Here is a 13,293-nt window from a genome sequence, read left to right as displayed (position 1 = left end):
GGGGGGTGACAGCAGAGCCCTGGGGCTTAAGGTGAGCACATCCCCAGGGGCAGAGGGACCCACAAAACAAATCAGAGAGTCATAGAATGGGTTGGGTTAGAAGGAACCTTAAAGATCATCTCATTCCAACCCCCGCCACGGGCAGGGACACCTTCCACTAGCCCAGATTGCTCCAAGCCCCGTCCAACCTGGCCTTGGACACTTCCAGGGATGGGGCAGCCACAGCTTCTCTGGGCAACCTGTGCCAGGGCCTCCCCACCCTCACAGGGAACAATTTCTTCCTAATATCCCAACTAACCCTACTCTCTGGCAGTTTGAAGCCATTCCCCCTTGTCATGTCACTCCAGGCCCTTGGAAATAGTCTCTCTCCATCTTTCCTGAAGCTCTTTCAGGTCCTGGAAGGCCACACTCAGGTCACCCCAAAGAAGGTGGAATAGCTGGGGTACAGGGATAATTGCAAAATGTTGCCATTGCTGTAACACTGCTGAGGGTTGGTGCTTCAAGGAGTCCAGATAATAGAAAAAAAAAACCTTAATGTTTTTGCATTAAGCATAATATTCAAATATTAAATAAACAGTACTGCCAGGGTAGTAGGAACCTTATAAACAGTTCATAAATGATGTAGCAGAGATAAGTTTGACTTTTTCAGTTATTATTCAGATGAAGTTGACTGGGTGTGCTATGGCTGTGTCTAAAGAGCTCACAACAGAACAGGGAATCATTGATTTACCATTGACAATCCATTTAAGAAAACTGGAAATATCAAACCTAGAAATAGAAAATTTCTCTGTATAGAGATGAAAAATGTCCTGCCTCACTTACTGTGACTCAATGTGAAAAATAGCCCCCTAATGTTTACATACCTCAATGGAAAATTGACTCATGGAGCTCATACTAAGCTTTTTCCCCCCACTACATTTTGTATCAAATTTCCAGGAGGCAGCTTATTTACAGTAAACACTGAGATCATAATCCAGGATGAAAATCATAATTTCATTACACTGCTTATTAGACTTGCAGACAGTAGGACAATGAAGGCACTGACTTGGAATCAAGACCTCAGCATTCTCTAACCCTTACAGCTGCAGCAGGGCATTTTAGCTATGTATATATATAAAATTAAACTAGATGTAATATGAATACACAAATGTAAAAACCCTATATAAACTAGTTCCAGTCTTTCAAAATAAAAACAAAATAGTGCTTAAAAATGTTTTCTATTTTGCTCATAACGTAGAGATGCAACTGGTCACTTGGACTGTCACTGAAAGCCTCTGACAATGTAACCATGTCTGCAGTGTCACTACAGGATAGCGGTATGACAGGTGGAACCTTGAAGTTATATATTTGTAATTTCACAAATGTGGTTATCTGGAGGTACGTGTTATTTAGGAATCCTGCTTTATTCAGAATCCTCCCCAAGAAGACCTTTCTTGCAGTCAATAATTCTGTCACAATGAAAAGCACAGGGTGACATCGGGTACATGAGCATTCTAAGAGCCTTCTGTCCCCTTGAGATGAGAAATCCAAACACTTCACAGAGTCACAGAATCATTAAGGTTGGAAAAGCCCTCCCAGACCAACAAGTCCAACCTGTGCCCCATCCTCACCTTGTCCCCCAGCCCAGAGCACTGAGTGCCATATCCAGTCCTTCCTTGGACACCTCCAGGGATGGGGACTCCAAACCTCCCTGGGCAGCCCCTTCCAATGCCTGAACACCCTTTCCATGACTAATTCCTCCTGATGTCCAACCTGAACCTGCCCTGTCACAGCTTGAGGCCATTTCTAGGGCCCAGAACTGGACACAGCTCTTGAGGTGTGGCCTCGCCCAGTGCTACCTCCAACATCATCAAGCATCACACTGAATTCAAACATCAAACCCTTCCCTTGGGCCCCCGTTTCTTACTTGTTCATATGCAGAACTCAAAAAACCAGACGTACCTTTGCCGTTCTGTTGACCCCTGTGTTTTTATCCATTGTTGTCATTCCCCAGCAGCACCACTTGAGCAATACAGGGAATTACAGCAGGATGAAGAGACTTCAGGCTTGCACAGGCGCCGTGTTCTGGAACTGCGCCTCAGGAGAGCCCATCTGACAGCTCTGCCCCTAACAGCACTTAGGAGCTTGGTGAAAAGATTCTTATGAAAGATAATTTCTCTGACAACAGAGAAGATAAAAAAAAAAAAAAAGGACAGAAGGCAAACCAGAAAAACCCAACTGGTGACCAGAAGTGAGAAAAAAAGTCTGCCTGCAAGTGGAATTTTCCTTGGTCTATCTGTCACTAACTTGTCGCAATTAACCGCAGTGGGAAGTCTCACCCCTCTTTTGCTACGTGTTCCTGTGTTTCCTCTTTTAGCAATGCAATGAATACCAGGCAGTGGTACCACAGGGAGCTGCTCGGGGCTTGATAAGAACACGGCTGCCACAGTGGTGGAAATCCAGGATTTTGAGGCCAGCAGTTTTCATGGCTTTCAAAGTAGTTTCTGCTTTCATGGCACCGACAGTTTTTTGCCACGAAGGGGCTTTGGGGAATCTGGGTGTGTTCCCAGCCCCACCTGGGTGGATGCTGATCCTCCTGCCTGCACCACAGCTCCAACAGGCCTGGGAAATGCACAGCTCCTGCCCCAGTGTCCTGCTCAGGGAGCAGAGCAGTTGTGCTGCAGCACATCTGAAGGGTCCCCTACGGCCACACCGAGAATTTCCCAACCTGAACCACAATTACCTTCACTACTTTTACTTCTTCGGTTTTTCCTGGGATTCACTCTCACAGGGCAGCTCTGGTGGAAAAACAGCCTCTGTGTCCAGGAAGTGAGAAATGTTTAGACCAGTATTTCCTCTTAAACAGAAAGTTTGATGCCTAACTCCAGAAGTGGTCTCTTAGGAAAGACCATCCCTAGAGCCATGTGCCACTGCCAAATCAGCATCCCAAGGAATGCTAGTGGCTGAAAGCTACAAAAAGAAATAATTTGTCTCCAGTTTTTTTTGGCTTTCACATTGGTACAGCTCATGTGTTATCTGTGGCATCACCTTGCCACATTTCCATGGGAGCTTACTCTGAGGAGAGGCAAGAGTAGGTTACACATCAGATGGATACAATGGACCTTTAGACAATGATGGAGACCTTCCTGACATGGTAAATTCCAAGTATGACAGTGCTTCTCTGACAGTGCTTCTCTGAGCAGAGCAGCTGGGATGTCTTTACCAAGAGGTGCAGACTGTGAAACTCATGAAGGGCAACTGGAACTGTAGTTATCAAATACAGCTTCGAGGGGTGAAGCTCCTCTGACTGCAGGAGGGAGCAGGAGCCCATGAGGAATGGTCACTCAAAATACTACCAGACTTCCACACTGGAAAGATCTTTTCAGAGAATCAGAGTGGCTTATGTTGGAAGGGACCTTAAAGCTCATCTCATTCCACCCCCGGCCACGGGTGGCATCTCATTCCACCCCACTAGACCAGGTTGCTCCAAGCCCCGTCCAACCTGAGTTAAGTTTCCTCCAGCCTTTATTCCTCAAACCAAAATCCACCAAACCTCTGGCCTCAGGAAGAGGACCAGGATATGAAAAGCCAGCAGGGCACCCACGGCAGGATGGTTTTGTGTTAACAGAGTAATTTCTACACTGCAAGTTCAAGACCGCAGAATTAAGGAAGCTTGAGGTGAGAGCTCCTGTTAACACTGTTAACACCCACAGCGGTGTTTTAATACATGAACCACCACAGGAGTGTTCTGAAAGGTTGCAAATCCCAGTGACAAATGCATTAGTTATGGACAGCTGCTTTAACAGAATTGAAAAAAGGTGACGCTCCAAATGAAAATGCCACTGCTGTCTGTGGCAGAGCTGCTGTCACCCAGCACACACCACACATCAATGGCTGTGTCAGGACTTCCCTTTTCCCTCCCCCAAGCTCTGCTTCTCCTTGTTTCTCCACCAAAAAAGCCACCAGAACCACTATCTCCAGCCACCCATGTTTCTGAAGTTTCAGAAACTCGAAGGGAGGCAGAGGAGGAGCACAGAGGATTCTTAAGCCCAGGAAATATTTTGCATAGCACGAGCTTTTAAAGAGAACATTGAATTCCATTCTCTCTTTTAAAACCACCATCCCACTCTGTTAAATCTGTGGCTGTACCTGGTTCAGGTGTAACACAATGAATTTATCAAGCTTTAACAAGTCCCTAAAGACCCAGCTTTCCATATTTCATCCATTTCTCCCTTGTTATATAGAAAACAAACACATAATCCCTTCCTTTATGTATCAAAGAACTTTTTAAAAGGCAATTTTTATTTAAATACAGACAAAACCTGTACCCTCACCAGCCCTTGACAATTCATCAGTGTAATGGGAAGTTAATCCAGCAGCAAGAACAATCTTACATTTAAAAATCCTCATGAAGGCAAGTGCTGAGCTTGGACCAAAGGAACCTCCCAGATGTGACACTCAAGAGCCCTGCACAAAGAGGCCTGAGAAAACATGTTTACAACTCTGCTCAGGCTGTCCTCTGTGAAAATAAGTAGTGAATTTTCAAACTTACAGGAAGTTTTAAGCACAGTCTCTTAATGATCTGCACTGGGTTTTTAAGTAATTAAAAAAGAATGTCATTCAATGCTGGGTAACAGAGCATGAAAAATTCTCGGTAAAATGAAACAGTGACCTTTCTGAGGTACATATACAAAAATTCATATGCACAGGTTTCTTGCTTTGAGAGGGTACTAAAGGTCTCTAAGGCAAAATAATTCCCATTTTCATCTGCAGCAGCGCTGTCACATTTCAGTTGCAATGTGGATATTCCTTGAAAATATTATGAATTAATTATGAAGTCCCATTTGTTCAGATAAATTCAAAAGAAGATGAGATGGAGTCTGAGGTTTAACACCAGAACTAGAAGACCATTTCTTGAATTCATCTAAACAATTTAAAATCCTGTTTGAATTCTTTTGGCACAAGACAACTCAGAATTGAAGGCCCACTTGGCCAATTCAAAAAAATAAAAAAAAAGATCCACCAAACCCCCAGACTAAAAGATACAAACCAGAGCTTTACAAAGGATGAACTGGGGCTGAAGGCAGCTTAAGGCTTCATTAAAGTATCTGCCAAGTTCTGCTGCTCCTTGTGTAATCCATTAACAGACTTCAGTGGGATTGCACAGACAAAACATGGAGCAGAAATGGCTCATTCTGCCCAGTTTGAGCAAGACACAGTCACATTATCTTTTTTGTGACTCAGAAAGGCAGGAGAAAAAGTTAAGCCCTTCCTGCCAGGATCATTTTATTCTCCACCCCTTCCCTTGAGTACTATTAGAGATGACTTACAAAAATTAAACCACACACACTAATAAAAAAATTAGTGTGGGGCAAAGAATCTCAGTATTTTGTTGTTTTCCTGCCACGTTTGACAGAATTAAAAACCAGACACAGCACGGTTTTCACACAGGCAGCTGCTGGCGGTACAATCAACACAAGGTGGTGTGTGAGTTGGATCACCCCTGTCTGTAAAGCTGTCCTTAGTCTGTTGTTGACCTCCTGTACCAAAACCTGGCCCTGTAGTCGTCACTGCAGGTCATGAAGCCGGGGTTGGTGGGGGAGTGGACGATGCAGCGGACGATGCTGTTGTGCCCGAGGGAGAGGAGGTTCCTCCGCTCAGCAGTTCTGGAATCCCAGCAGCAGAGACTTATGGTCCTTTCATCTGGCAGCAGCACATAATCTTCTGTGTGGTTGAAGACAGCTTGTGTCCTGTGTACTTGTCGGCCACTCAAACCGGCTCCTGAATATATGCAACAAAATATTGTTAAGTTTTAGGAAGTTTCCAAAGACCTAAGAATAAACTTTTCCTAAGTATCAATTCCTGCAGTCTATGAAGGAGCTGTATTTTCTCTGCTTTCCTACCTGCAACAGGAGACCAATAATGAATATTCTTTTGTAGAATCATAAAGGTGGGAAAATATCATCAAGTCCAACTTGTGCCCAATCCCCACCTTGCCCCAGAGCACTGAGTGCCACGTCCAGTCATTCCTGGGACACCCCCAGGGATGGGGACCCTACCACGTCCTTGGCAGCCTGACCACCCTTTCCATGAAGAAATTCTTCCCGATGTCCATGCATATATACGTAATAAATTGCAAAATTCCATAAGAGGATGGAAGGAATACCTACTCCAGCTGTGCCCAACCCCTCGGTATGAGCACAATCATTTACCTTTAAAGAGCACTTTTGCTTTATATTTTTGCATGAGGCTTTCAGCTGTAACCAAGGGGAAAGAGCACAGACAGGAGAACACACAGATTCTCATGATCACTGAGGACTTTTTAATGTATATATCATATGGCCTGTTGTATGAGTTTCCCTGGCCATACCTTCAATAAAATATGTTTTCCATACAGACATTTACTATGCACTGCACACACTTGATCCTACCTTGGATCCTGCACACGTTTCCTGGGAAGGTGCTGCTCCCTGCTGGCTGGGAGCAGGAGAGAGCTGGAGTGCAAAAAGGGACCTACACAGCCCAAAAGCTGAGCCACACAACTTTCAGCATTCTCTTCTCTTTCATGCTATGGCTCCTACTGCTGAAGCACTTAGTGCTTGACACCAAAGCCTCCCAGCACACAGCTCCTGCCACATACAAAGCTCTACATCCTTCATCATTCCCTAATTCCTGCTGAGATCAAAGCATGGCACTGTTACCATGCTCCAAGGATTGCACACAACTGCATCCTTGGAAAAAAAATAAGCAAAAAAAGAAACAAACCAACTGCAGCCACATTTCAGACTATTGCCATGGCTACAGAGCTATTTTTTGCACCCGAGTTAATGGTTAAAACAACTGCCCTGAAGTAGGTTCAGTGTTTCTTTTTACTTTTCCCCAATTAAACATCCTTCCAAAGCAATGGAGTAGCGATGTCAGTAAAGTCTCCAAAATCTACTCACACTAAATACGTTTACACTGACACAGAAAGATCACAGCTTCTCTTATGGAACTAGTTTATCTGTTTTCAAAAATCTGGGGCAATTTATCCTCAAAGCAGTAGTCTCTCATTGCCTTTAACTGTTCTTCTGACAGTATTTCCACCCCTGCCACGGGTTAGTATCTGAAAAAAAAGGTGTTTGGGTGGTCACCTGCCACATACCTGTGTATTTGACCAGCGTCCTACCGGTGGATATCTCCCAGAGCTTAGCTACAGAGTCTTTTCCACTCGACAAGATATACTTGGAATTTTTGGAAAAAATAGCAGAGCAGACTTCGGCTCCATCGTGTGCCTTCTCAAAGGTGGTGATGCAGCGGTTGGAGACCCCATCCCAGAGTTTGATGCAGCCATCCTTGCTGCCCGTCACGTACATGTTGGCGCTGGCGTTGTAGTTGACGGAGCAAATGGCATCTGTGTGCTGGTCCTGGGGGTTGCAGGACACGAAGCACTGGAAGGTGTTGATGTCGTACAGTCGTAACGTCGGGTGCTGGGTCCCAACCAGGATGAAATCTCCAGAGGGGTGGAAAGAAATGGAGCGCAACATCTCCGCTTCCTGTTTGCAAAAATACACAGATGGGTAAGGAAGGACAAAATCTGCAATGGAAGGGTCAGTTCTGGTGGCACTGAAGTGCTCAAAACCTGCTTAAATGATCAGTTAGCACAATGTGTTCTGGTTTTGCAAACTAGAAAATGCCTCCTAAATAGGATTAAATGTCAAATAGGATTAAAATGACAGGCTACCTGTAACTGTATCACAGTTCTTGTCCTAGAGCAGCCTGCAGTGTCTCCTCATTTTTGGGATATCACACAGAAGTGACAGGAGGCTCTGTCAGCCAGTCACACAGCTCCCAGCCCACCACCACCTAATCCTAAGCTCCCCTCCAAAACTGATGATGTAACTGACTTCAAACTCAGCCACATTAGATTTAGTCTAGATGAACAAAAAGTTGATAGGCACTGCATTTAAATACTGTGTCCATTATGCACCAACTCTTCACCATAATGTCTGCAAACATTATACCTGCATCCTCCTACATCCCTAATCCCTGATCAACTCAGGCACAACTCAACTCACTGATACCCCAGCACTTAAACATTCCAGCTTTGGCTGCTCTGAACTGGTACTGTATCTAACCTGTATATATTTGAAGGCTCTTTTGGCAGAAGGTTTTGAATAATCAAACAATTTAAGTGTGTAGTCCCTTGAACCAGATGCCAGGATCTGTTCTGTTGGATGGAAAGCCAAACATGTCACTTCATCCACGTGATCATACAGAGTCCGGATAACAGGGTGGTTTTCCATGTTTTGCTGTGCTGTCTCATTCATCATGACCTACAGGGAACATTCAGCAAAGTTATTGTTAGAAACCAGAATGTTTTTGACAAGAAAAGTAGGTTCTAGGCTTGCCAAACAGCAGTTCCTTTCCAACATAACCAGGCACACAATCTTTTTTCTTCATTGTTTTGATGCCTCAGAATTTTTAAGACTTTTAGCAAATACAGATTTTTAGTATGGCTGTAAAGTTTCTCACACTTTAGAATAGCAGCTGACAGTTACCAAATCTGTTCTCGTGCTTCATATTGAATTTTCTACAGTCTTCAGGCTTTTTTAATGTTCTTCTCAAAGAAAAAGACTTTTAGCAAGGACATTCCATTGGGACATGCACCTGGACTGGAATAACAAGATATGTGGTAGACAAAATAAGATATAAGGCCCAGGACCCTTGGAGGGGCTCCAGTGGGGCAGTTCTGAGGGTGGCACCAGGGCAAAAGGACTGCATGTACCCACTAGACATGATAATTAGTTAAAGATATAAAAGTGTAAGAATTCTGTATGTAGGTGTGTGCCTATGTATTGTGTGCACCTGAAGGCCTTCATTAAAGAGCTGCTCTCTATCTCATTTATACTGATATTGTTTGGAGTATTTTTTCTTCCATTTTAGGCATCAGTTTGAAGGCCTCTTATATACTGTCAACGAACTAAATCCCTGTATCTTTACATAGGTCGAACAACTTGCTCAAGGACAAACTAGTTTCAGTAGCAGAAAACTGATGAAAGAAAACATCACCTTCATAAACAGCCCAAAGCAAAACACTGCACTGCTATAAGAACTGAGGGAAGCTGCACCAGAATTGCAGCTTTTTGCTGAGAATTTAGTGTGCACTCTGTGCAAAAAAGCCCACTTTTAAATGCCACCTGATAACTGCCTTGGAAAAAGATAAAGCAAATCAGTATGTACTGTATCAAACAGTTTTGAAACACCCAGTGAAACACGTCGCCATGGGGGGCTGCAGAGGCCAAAAGTGCAAGTGGGTTCAAGGTAAACTGTGTTCAGACAATACAGCAAAGACCAGCAACCAGGGGAAGCAATTCCTAACTCAATTCTCTCTCTGCTGCCAGGAGTGACACAGGTGTCCTTGCCCTTGTTCTTCCTTTTCTTCCAAGGTCTACGAGCCACTGTTGGTGCAGGAAATACATTGAGACAGGTATTTAGTCCCACCCACGGAGGCAGACACACAATACAGACATGGCAAGGACACAACTCCCAAAGGGTTACAATTCCTGTGTCACCTCAATGGGCATGGCATGGACACAACTCCCAAGGGGTTACAATTCCCGTGTTACCTCAATGGGCATGGCACTCTTGGCCAACATCCTCTCCGTATCCAGGATTTTGATGGAGGCATCAGCAGAGCCCGTGGCTATTAACTGTCCATCTCTGCTGTAGGTGGCCACACGACAGGGCCCTTTGTGAGATGTGACATAGCAGGTCTCATACTCTGAGGCCTCAGGAGACATGGTCTGCACGTCTGCATCGAATTCCAGGTCAATTCCCGTGCCCGGAGCCACCGTATCCGACCGGCCTATTGCGTATTGGACAGCGCTGTCATCGTTCTCCATGCCTGGAATGAGAGAAGGGGGGGCACTTAACCAGGGGAACCTTCTCCTCAGACAAAGAACAGACCCTGTCATGGCTCCAGGGTGGGTTTTGGGAAAGGGAACCCCGAGGGGCAAGGTAGAGCTGGCAGAGCAGATTCGGTCACACAGCAGCACTTGTGGTGAGCAATGAATGAGGTGCTTGGGCTGCACCAGAGCAGGCACAGCTCAAACTAACTGTGGAAATACAACCAGTGAATATTGTAGTGTTCAGTGCTGGTAAATACACTGAGAATCAGCTACTGGCCACGGACAGCCCTCTGCTCAGCTTTTCACAGGGGGTGAAACAAACCCCAACACTATTACGAGTTTTAAAGTAAAAAAATGAAGCATTCACTGATTCTTTTCTTACTTTATTGCACTCAAGAACAGATTTTTGCTGCTTTCATCTGCAAATTTCAAGTCTCTCATTCATATTTCAAACAGACACGAGGTCTCATGTATTTATACCCTTGGAACTCAACCAGTTCAGGCAGCAAAACCAGCTGAGTTACAGACATGATGTCATGGTCAGAGCTCTTCCAGGACTTGTCAGCTCATTCCAAGAGCAGCTCAGGTGTTTTCCCTACACACTGAGGCCCTTCCAGAGAGAAGGTACAGGGAGAAGACACACGAAACCTCTGCTGAGACCTCAGACTGGGAAGATTTCCTGAAGACTGATACATAAAAGCCAGCAAAGATTGCCAATGGAATGACTTGCTCCCCTTCCAGCACTGCCAGGAAGAACCACATAGAAACTATTTCCAAAGTTGGCAGAACTGTGAGGGTAGAGTTTTCTCTCACATCTGTGGACTCAGTGATCATCTTCACTGAGGTGTTTTTAGAAAGCTGCCACTCACCCAGGACCCAGGGCAAGTGTTCTTATACGGTACAGGAGTTCAGACAAACAGATCTGGACAACACTCAGAGATCTGTGTTGCTTTTAATGCTCACTAAAGGATAACACAGGAATGCCCTCCAAAAAAACACCACAGAGGCAAAGGCTGTACCCAAATATGAAGTGTGGTGCTATTACCAGACACAACCTTTGCATCAAAGATGTGTTTCCAGTGACACCAACCTCTTCATTCACTGGGGATTTAGAAACTAGACTTTTATGTCAGCTTTTGGTTGTGGCTTACCTAACTTAATTAGGTGCAGCAGTTGTTCAGATGGAGCACAGACAGACTGAGGTTTGATCTCATTTATCAAGCCATTGGCAATGTTGATGTATCCATCATAGAGCAGCTGACTAATGATCAGTTTGTAAAGTTGCTGACGGTCTTTCAAACTGACTTTTGTCCTATACATTGTGAGCAAGGACTGCCTTGGAGGGGCCTGAAACGGAGAAGAAAAATCACATACAAGAGAGTTGCATGAAACCACCACAACCTTCCAAGAAATTTCAGTGCGGGCACCAAATATTGCCGTGTTTTAAGGGGAGGAAAAACCTGTTTCACTTGTCTGCAGCGGAAATGAGAATCTGGCCCATACCCGGGCCCGGCACTGCACGAAGCAGCCCCGGAGCCCGCAGCGTTACCGAGGGACCGTGCCGGTGCTCCCGGCGGGCCCGCGCTCCGATGGATGGATGCACGGGGCGTGCAGGGCAGCACCGCGCCGGCCCCGCCGTCCTCCCCCCGCGGTCCCCGCGCCCTGCCCGCCCCTCCCGCGGCCCCGGGCGGTGCCGGGTTGCCGTGCGGGCGGCCCCGAGCCCCGCGGTCCGGTACGTACCGACCCTTCCTTCTGCCGCCCGCGCTCTGCCCCTAAGATGGCGGCGGGAGCGCGGAGCGCATCGAGCGGCGGCGGCGGCGGCAGCGGCGGGGGCGGCCGGGCCCGCAGGACGCTCCTCCGCGAAGGCGGCTGCATCGAGCGCCCGCACATCGATGGGAGGCGGCTCTTGAGGGGGGGGCGACAGAACGGGGCGGCGTCACGTGACCGGGCACCGCGTGGGTCACGTGACGCGGGAGGCGGAGGCCCCAGGGGGGAGCCCGGGGGTCCCTCTGCCCGCTCCAGGGATCCCGGGGGACCCTCTCCCCACTCCCTCTTCCGGGGGTCCCCAAGGTCCTATTCCCCATCCCAGGAATCCCGGATGTCCCTCTCCCCATTCCCCCCAGCAGGGATCCCCCGGGGGCCCTCTCCCCGTTCCCCCTTCCGGGGATCCAGAAGTCCCTCTCCCCATCCCCCCAACCAGGGGTCCCGAGGGTCCCTTTTCCCGTTCCCCCTTCCAGGGGTCCTTCTTCCCATTTCCCCTTCCGGAGGTCCAGAGGTTCCTCTCCTCATTCCCATTCCCCTTTCCGGGATTCCCGGAGGTCCTTCCTCTTATTCCCCTTCCCGGGGATCCCGATGGTCCCTCTCCCCATTCCCACTCCCACTCCCCTTCCAAGTGGTCCCGAGGATCCCTCTCCCCACTCCCCCTTCCAGAGATCTCGGTGGTCCCCATTCCCCGTTCCAGGGCCAGCGGGCCCTCGCTCCGTGCGGGCTGCGGGGCGGGCTCAGCGCGGGCCGTCCCCGCACAGGACGCAGGCTGGGGGGGAGGCCCGGGGGGTTCTTTTGTGTCGCAGCCGCGAAGCTCCGAAGCGGCGCTTCCACCAGAGCGGGATCCCCCCCGGGGCCGTGCCGGGGCTGGGCTATAAGTTGCCGGGCGCTGCAGGCCGGCCCGGCCCCGCCGGCGGCGCCTCGCCCCGCCCGTGCCCAGCACAGCCCGACCCCTCCCCGGTCCTACTCACGTCAGCCTCGAGGAAGGGCAGGCGGAGCGGGCGCGGGTCGAGCAGCGGCGCCGCCATGGGCGCTGCCATGGCCCCCATGCCCCGGGGCAGCTGTCGTCTGTCACACGCTGCGGCCACTCGGCGGCCCGACATCTTCTTCTTCCCTATCCTGACCCGCTTTGCAAACACCCACACACAACAACCAGGGGCTCTCTCCCTTCGCTCTTGTTTTCAGCACCGCGGGCGCAGCGGAAAGTTGCCTTCGGTCTCGGTTCTTCACTGGATGGAGTTTTTTCCTCCTTGGGCAGCCGCGGAGCCTCACGGGGGCCCCGGGGCAGCACCGGCACCGCCTCACAACTCACGGGCCGCACTCGCTGTCCCGGCTCTGGCCGGGTCCGGGAGTGCCACACGCGGGGTCCGCGCGTCCCTCGGGCCGCTGCCTTCGCACTGTAACGCCCGCGGCACGTGGCGCTGCCCGCGCTGCCGGGACGGGTCGGGAACGCTCCGGGGACGCTCCGGGAGAGGCTCCGGCCCTGCTCGGCCCGTCCGCGGGATCACCCACACAATGGCCCCGGCGGCGCTGGGCCCCGCGCGCGGCGGTGCGCGGAGGGTGCGGAGTGGGCGCGGGGGGCGCGCGCGTGTGCCGGAGGGGGCGGCGGGACTGACCTGGCGGCGCGGCGGGGGCGCGGGGCGGGCGCGCCGCCCCCTCC

At 49.0% G+C, this 13,293-nt stretch overlaps 2 protein-coding genes across 3 annotated transcripts in view; one reads left to right on the top strand and one right to left on the bottom strand.

The window, feature by feature from the left end:
• Positions 1-4,246: 4,246 nt before the first annotated feature.
• Positions 4,247-12,883, bottom strand: CSTF1 (cleavage stimulation factor subunit 1). Of its 2 annotated transcripts, XM_027645845.1 has the most exons (7): positions 12,605-12,883; positions 11,610-11,774; positions 11,021-11,216; positions 9,588-9,865; positions 8,097-8,294; positions 7,124-7,514; positions 4,247-5,760 (listed from the first exon to the last, which is right to left on the bottom strand). In XM_027645845.1, exons 1-7 carry the CDS (start codon positions 12,734-12,736, stop codon positions 5,501-5,503), a joined length of 1,620 nt encoding a protein of 539 aa, XP_027501646.1. In that variant the 5' UTR covers positions 12,737-12,883; the 3' UTR covers positions 4,247-5,500. The 2 variants fall into 2 exon arrangements, with proteins under 2 accessions (XP_027501646.1, XP_027501648.1); XM_027645847.1 differs by lacking the exons at positions 11,610-11,774; positions 12,605-12,883 and adding an exon at positions 11,330-11,443.
• Positions 12,884-13,083: 200 nt separating this feature from the next.
• The window catches only part of AURKA (aurora kinase A), a 7,539-nt gene continuing 7,329 nt past the window's right edge, over positions 13,084-13,293 (top strand). The window contains exon 1 of the mRNA XM_027645851.1: positions 13,084-13,193. The gene's annotated coding sequence lies outside the window, so the exon portion shown is untranslated. The remainder of the gene's footprint in view (positions 13,194-13,293) is intronic.

The sequence above is a fragment of the Corapipo altera genome, unplaced genomic scaffold (genome assembly GCF_003945725.1).
Source record: "Corapipo altera isolate COAL_440 unplaced genomic scaffold, ASM394572v1 64, whole genome shotgun sequence".
Lineage (NCBI taxonomy): Eukaryota > Metazoa > Chordata > Aves > Passeriformes > Pipridae > Corapipo > Corapipo altera.
This window is presented reverse-complemented; position numbering and strand designations above follow the sequence as displayed.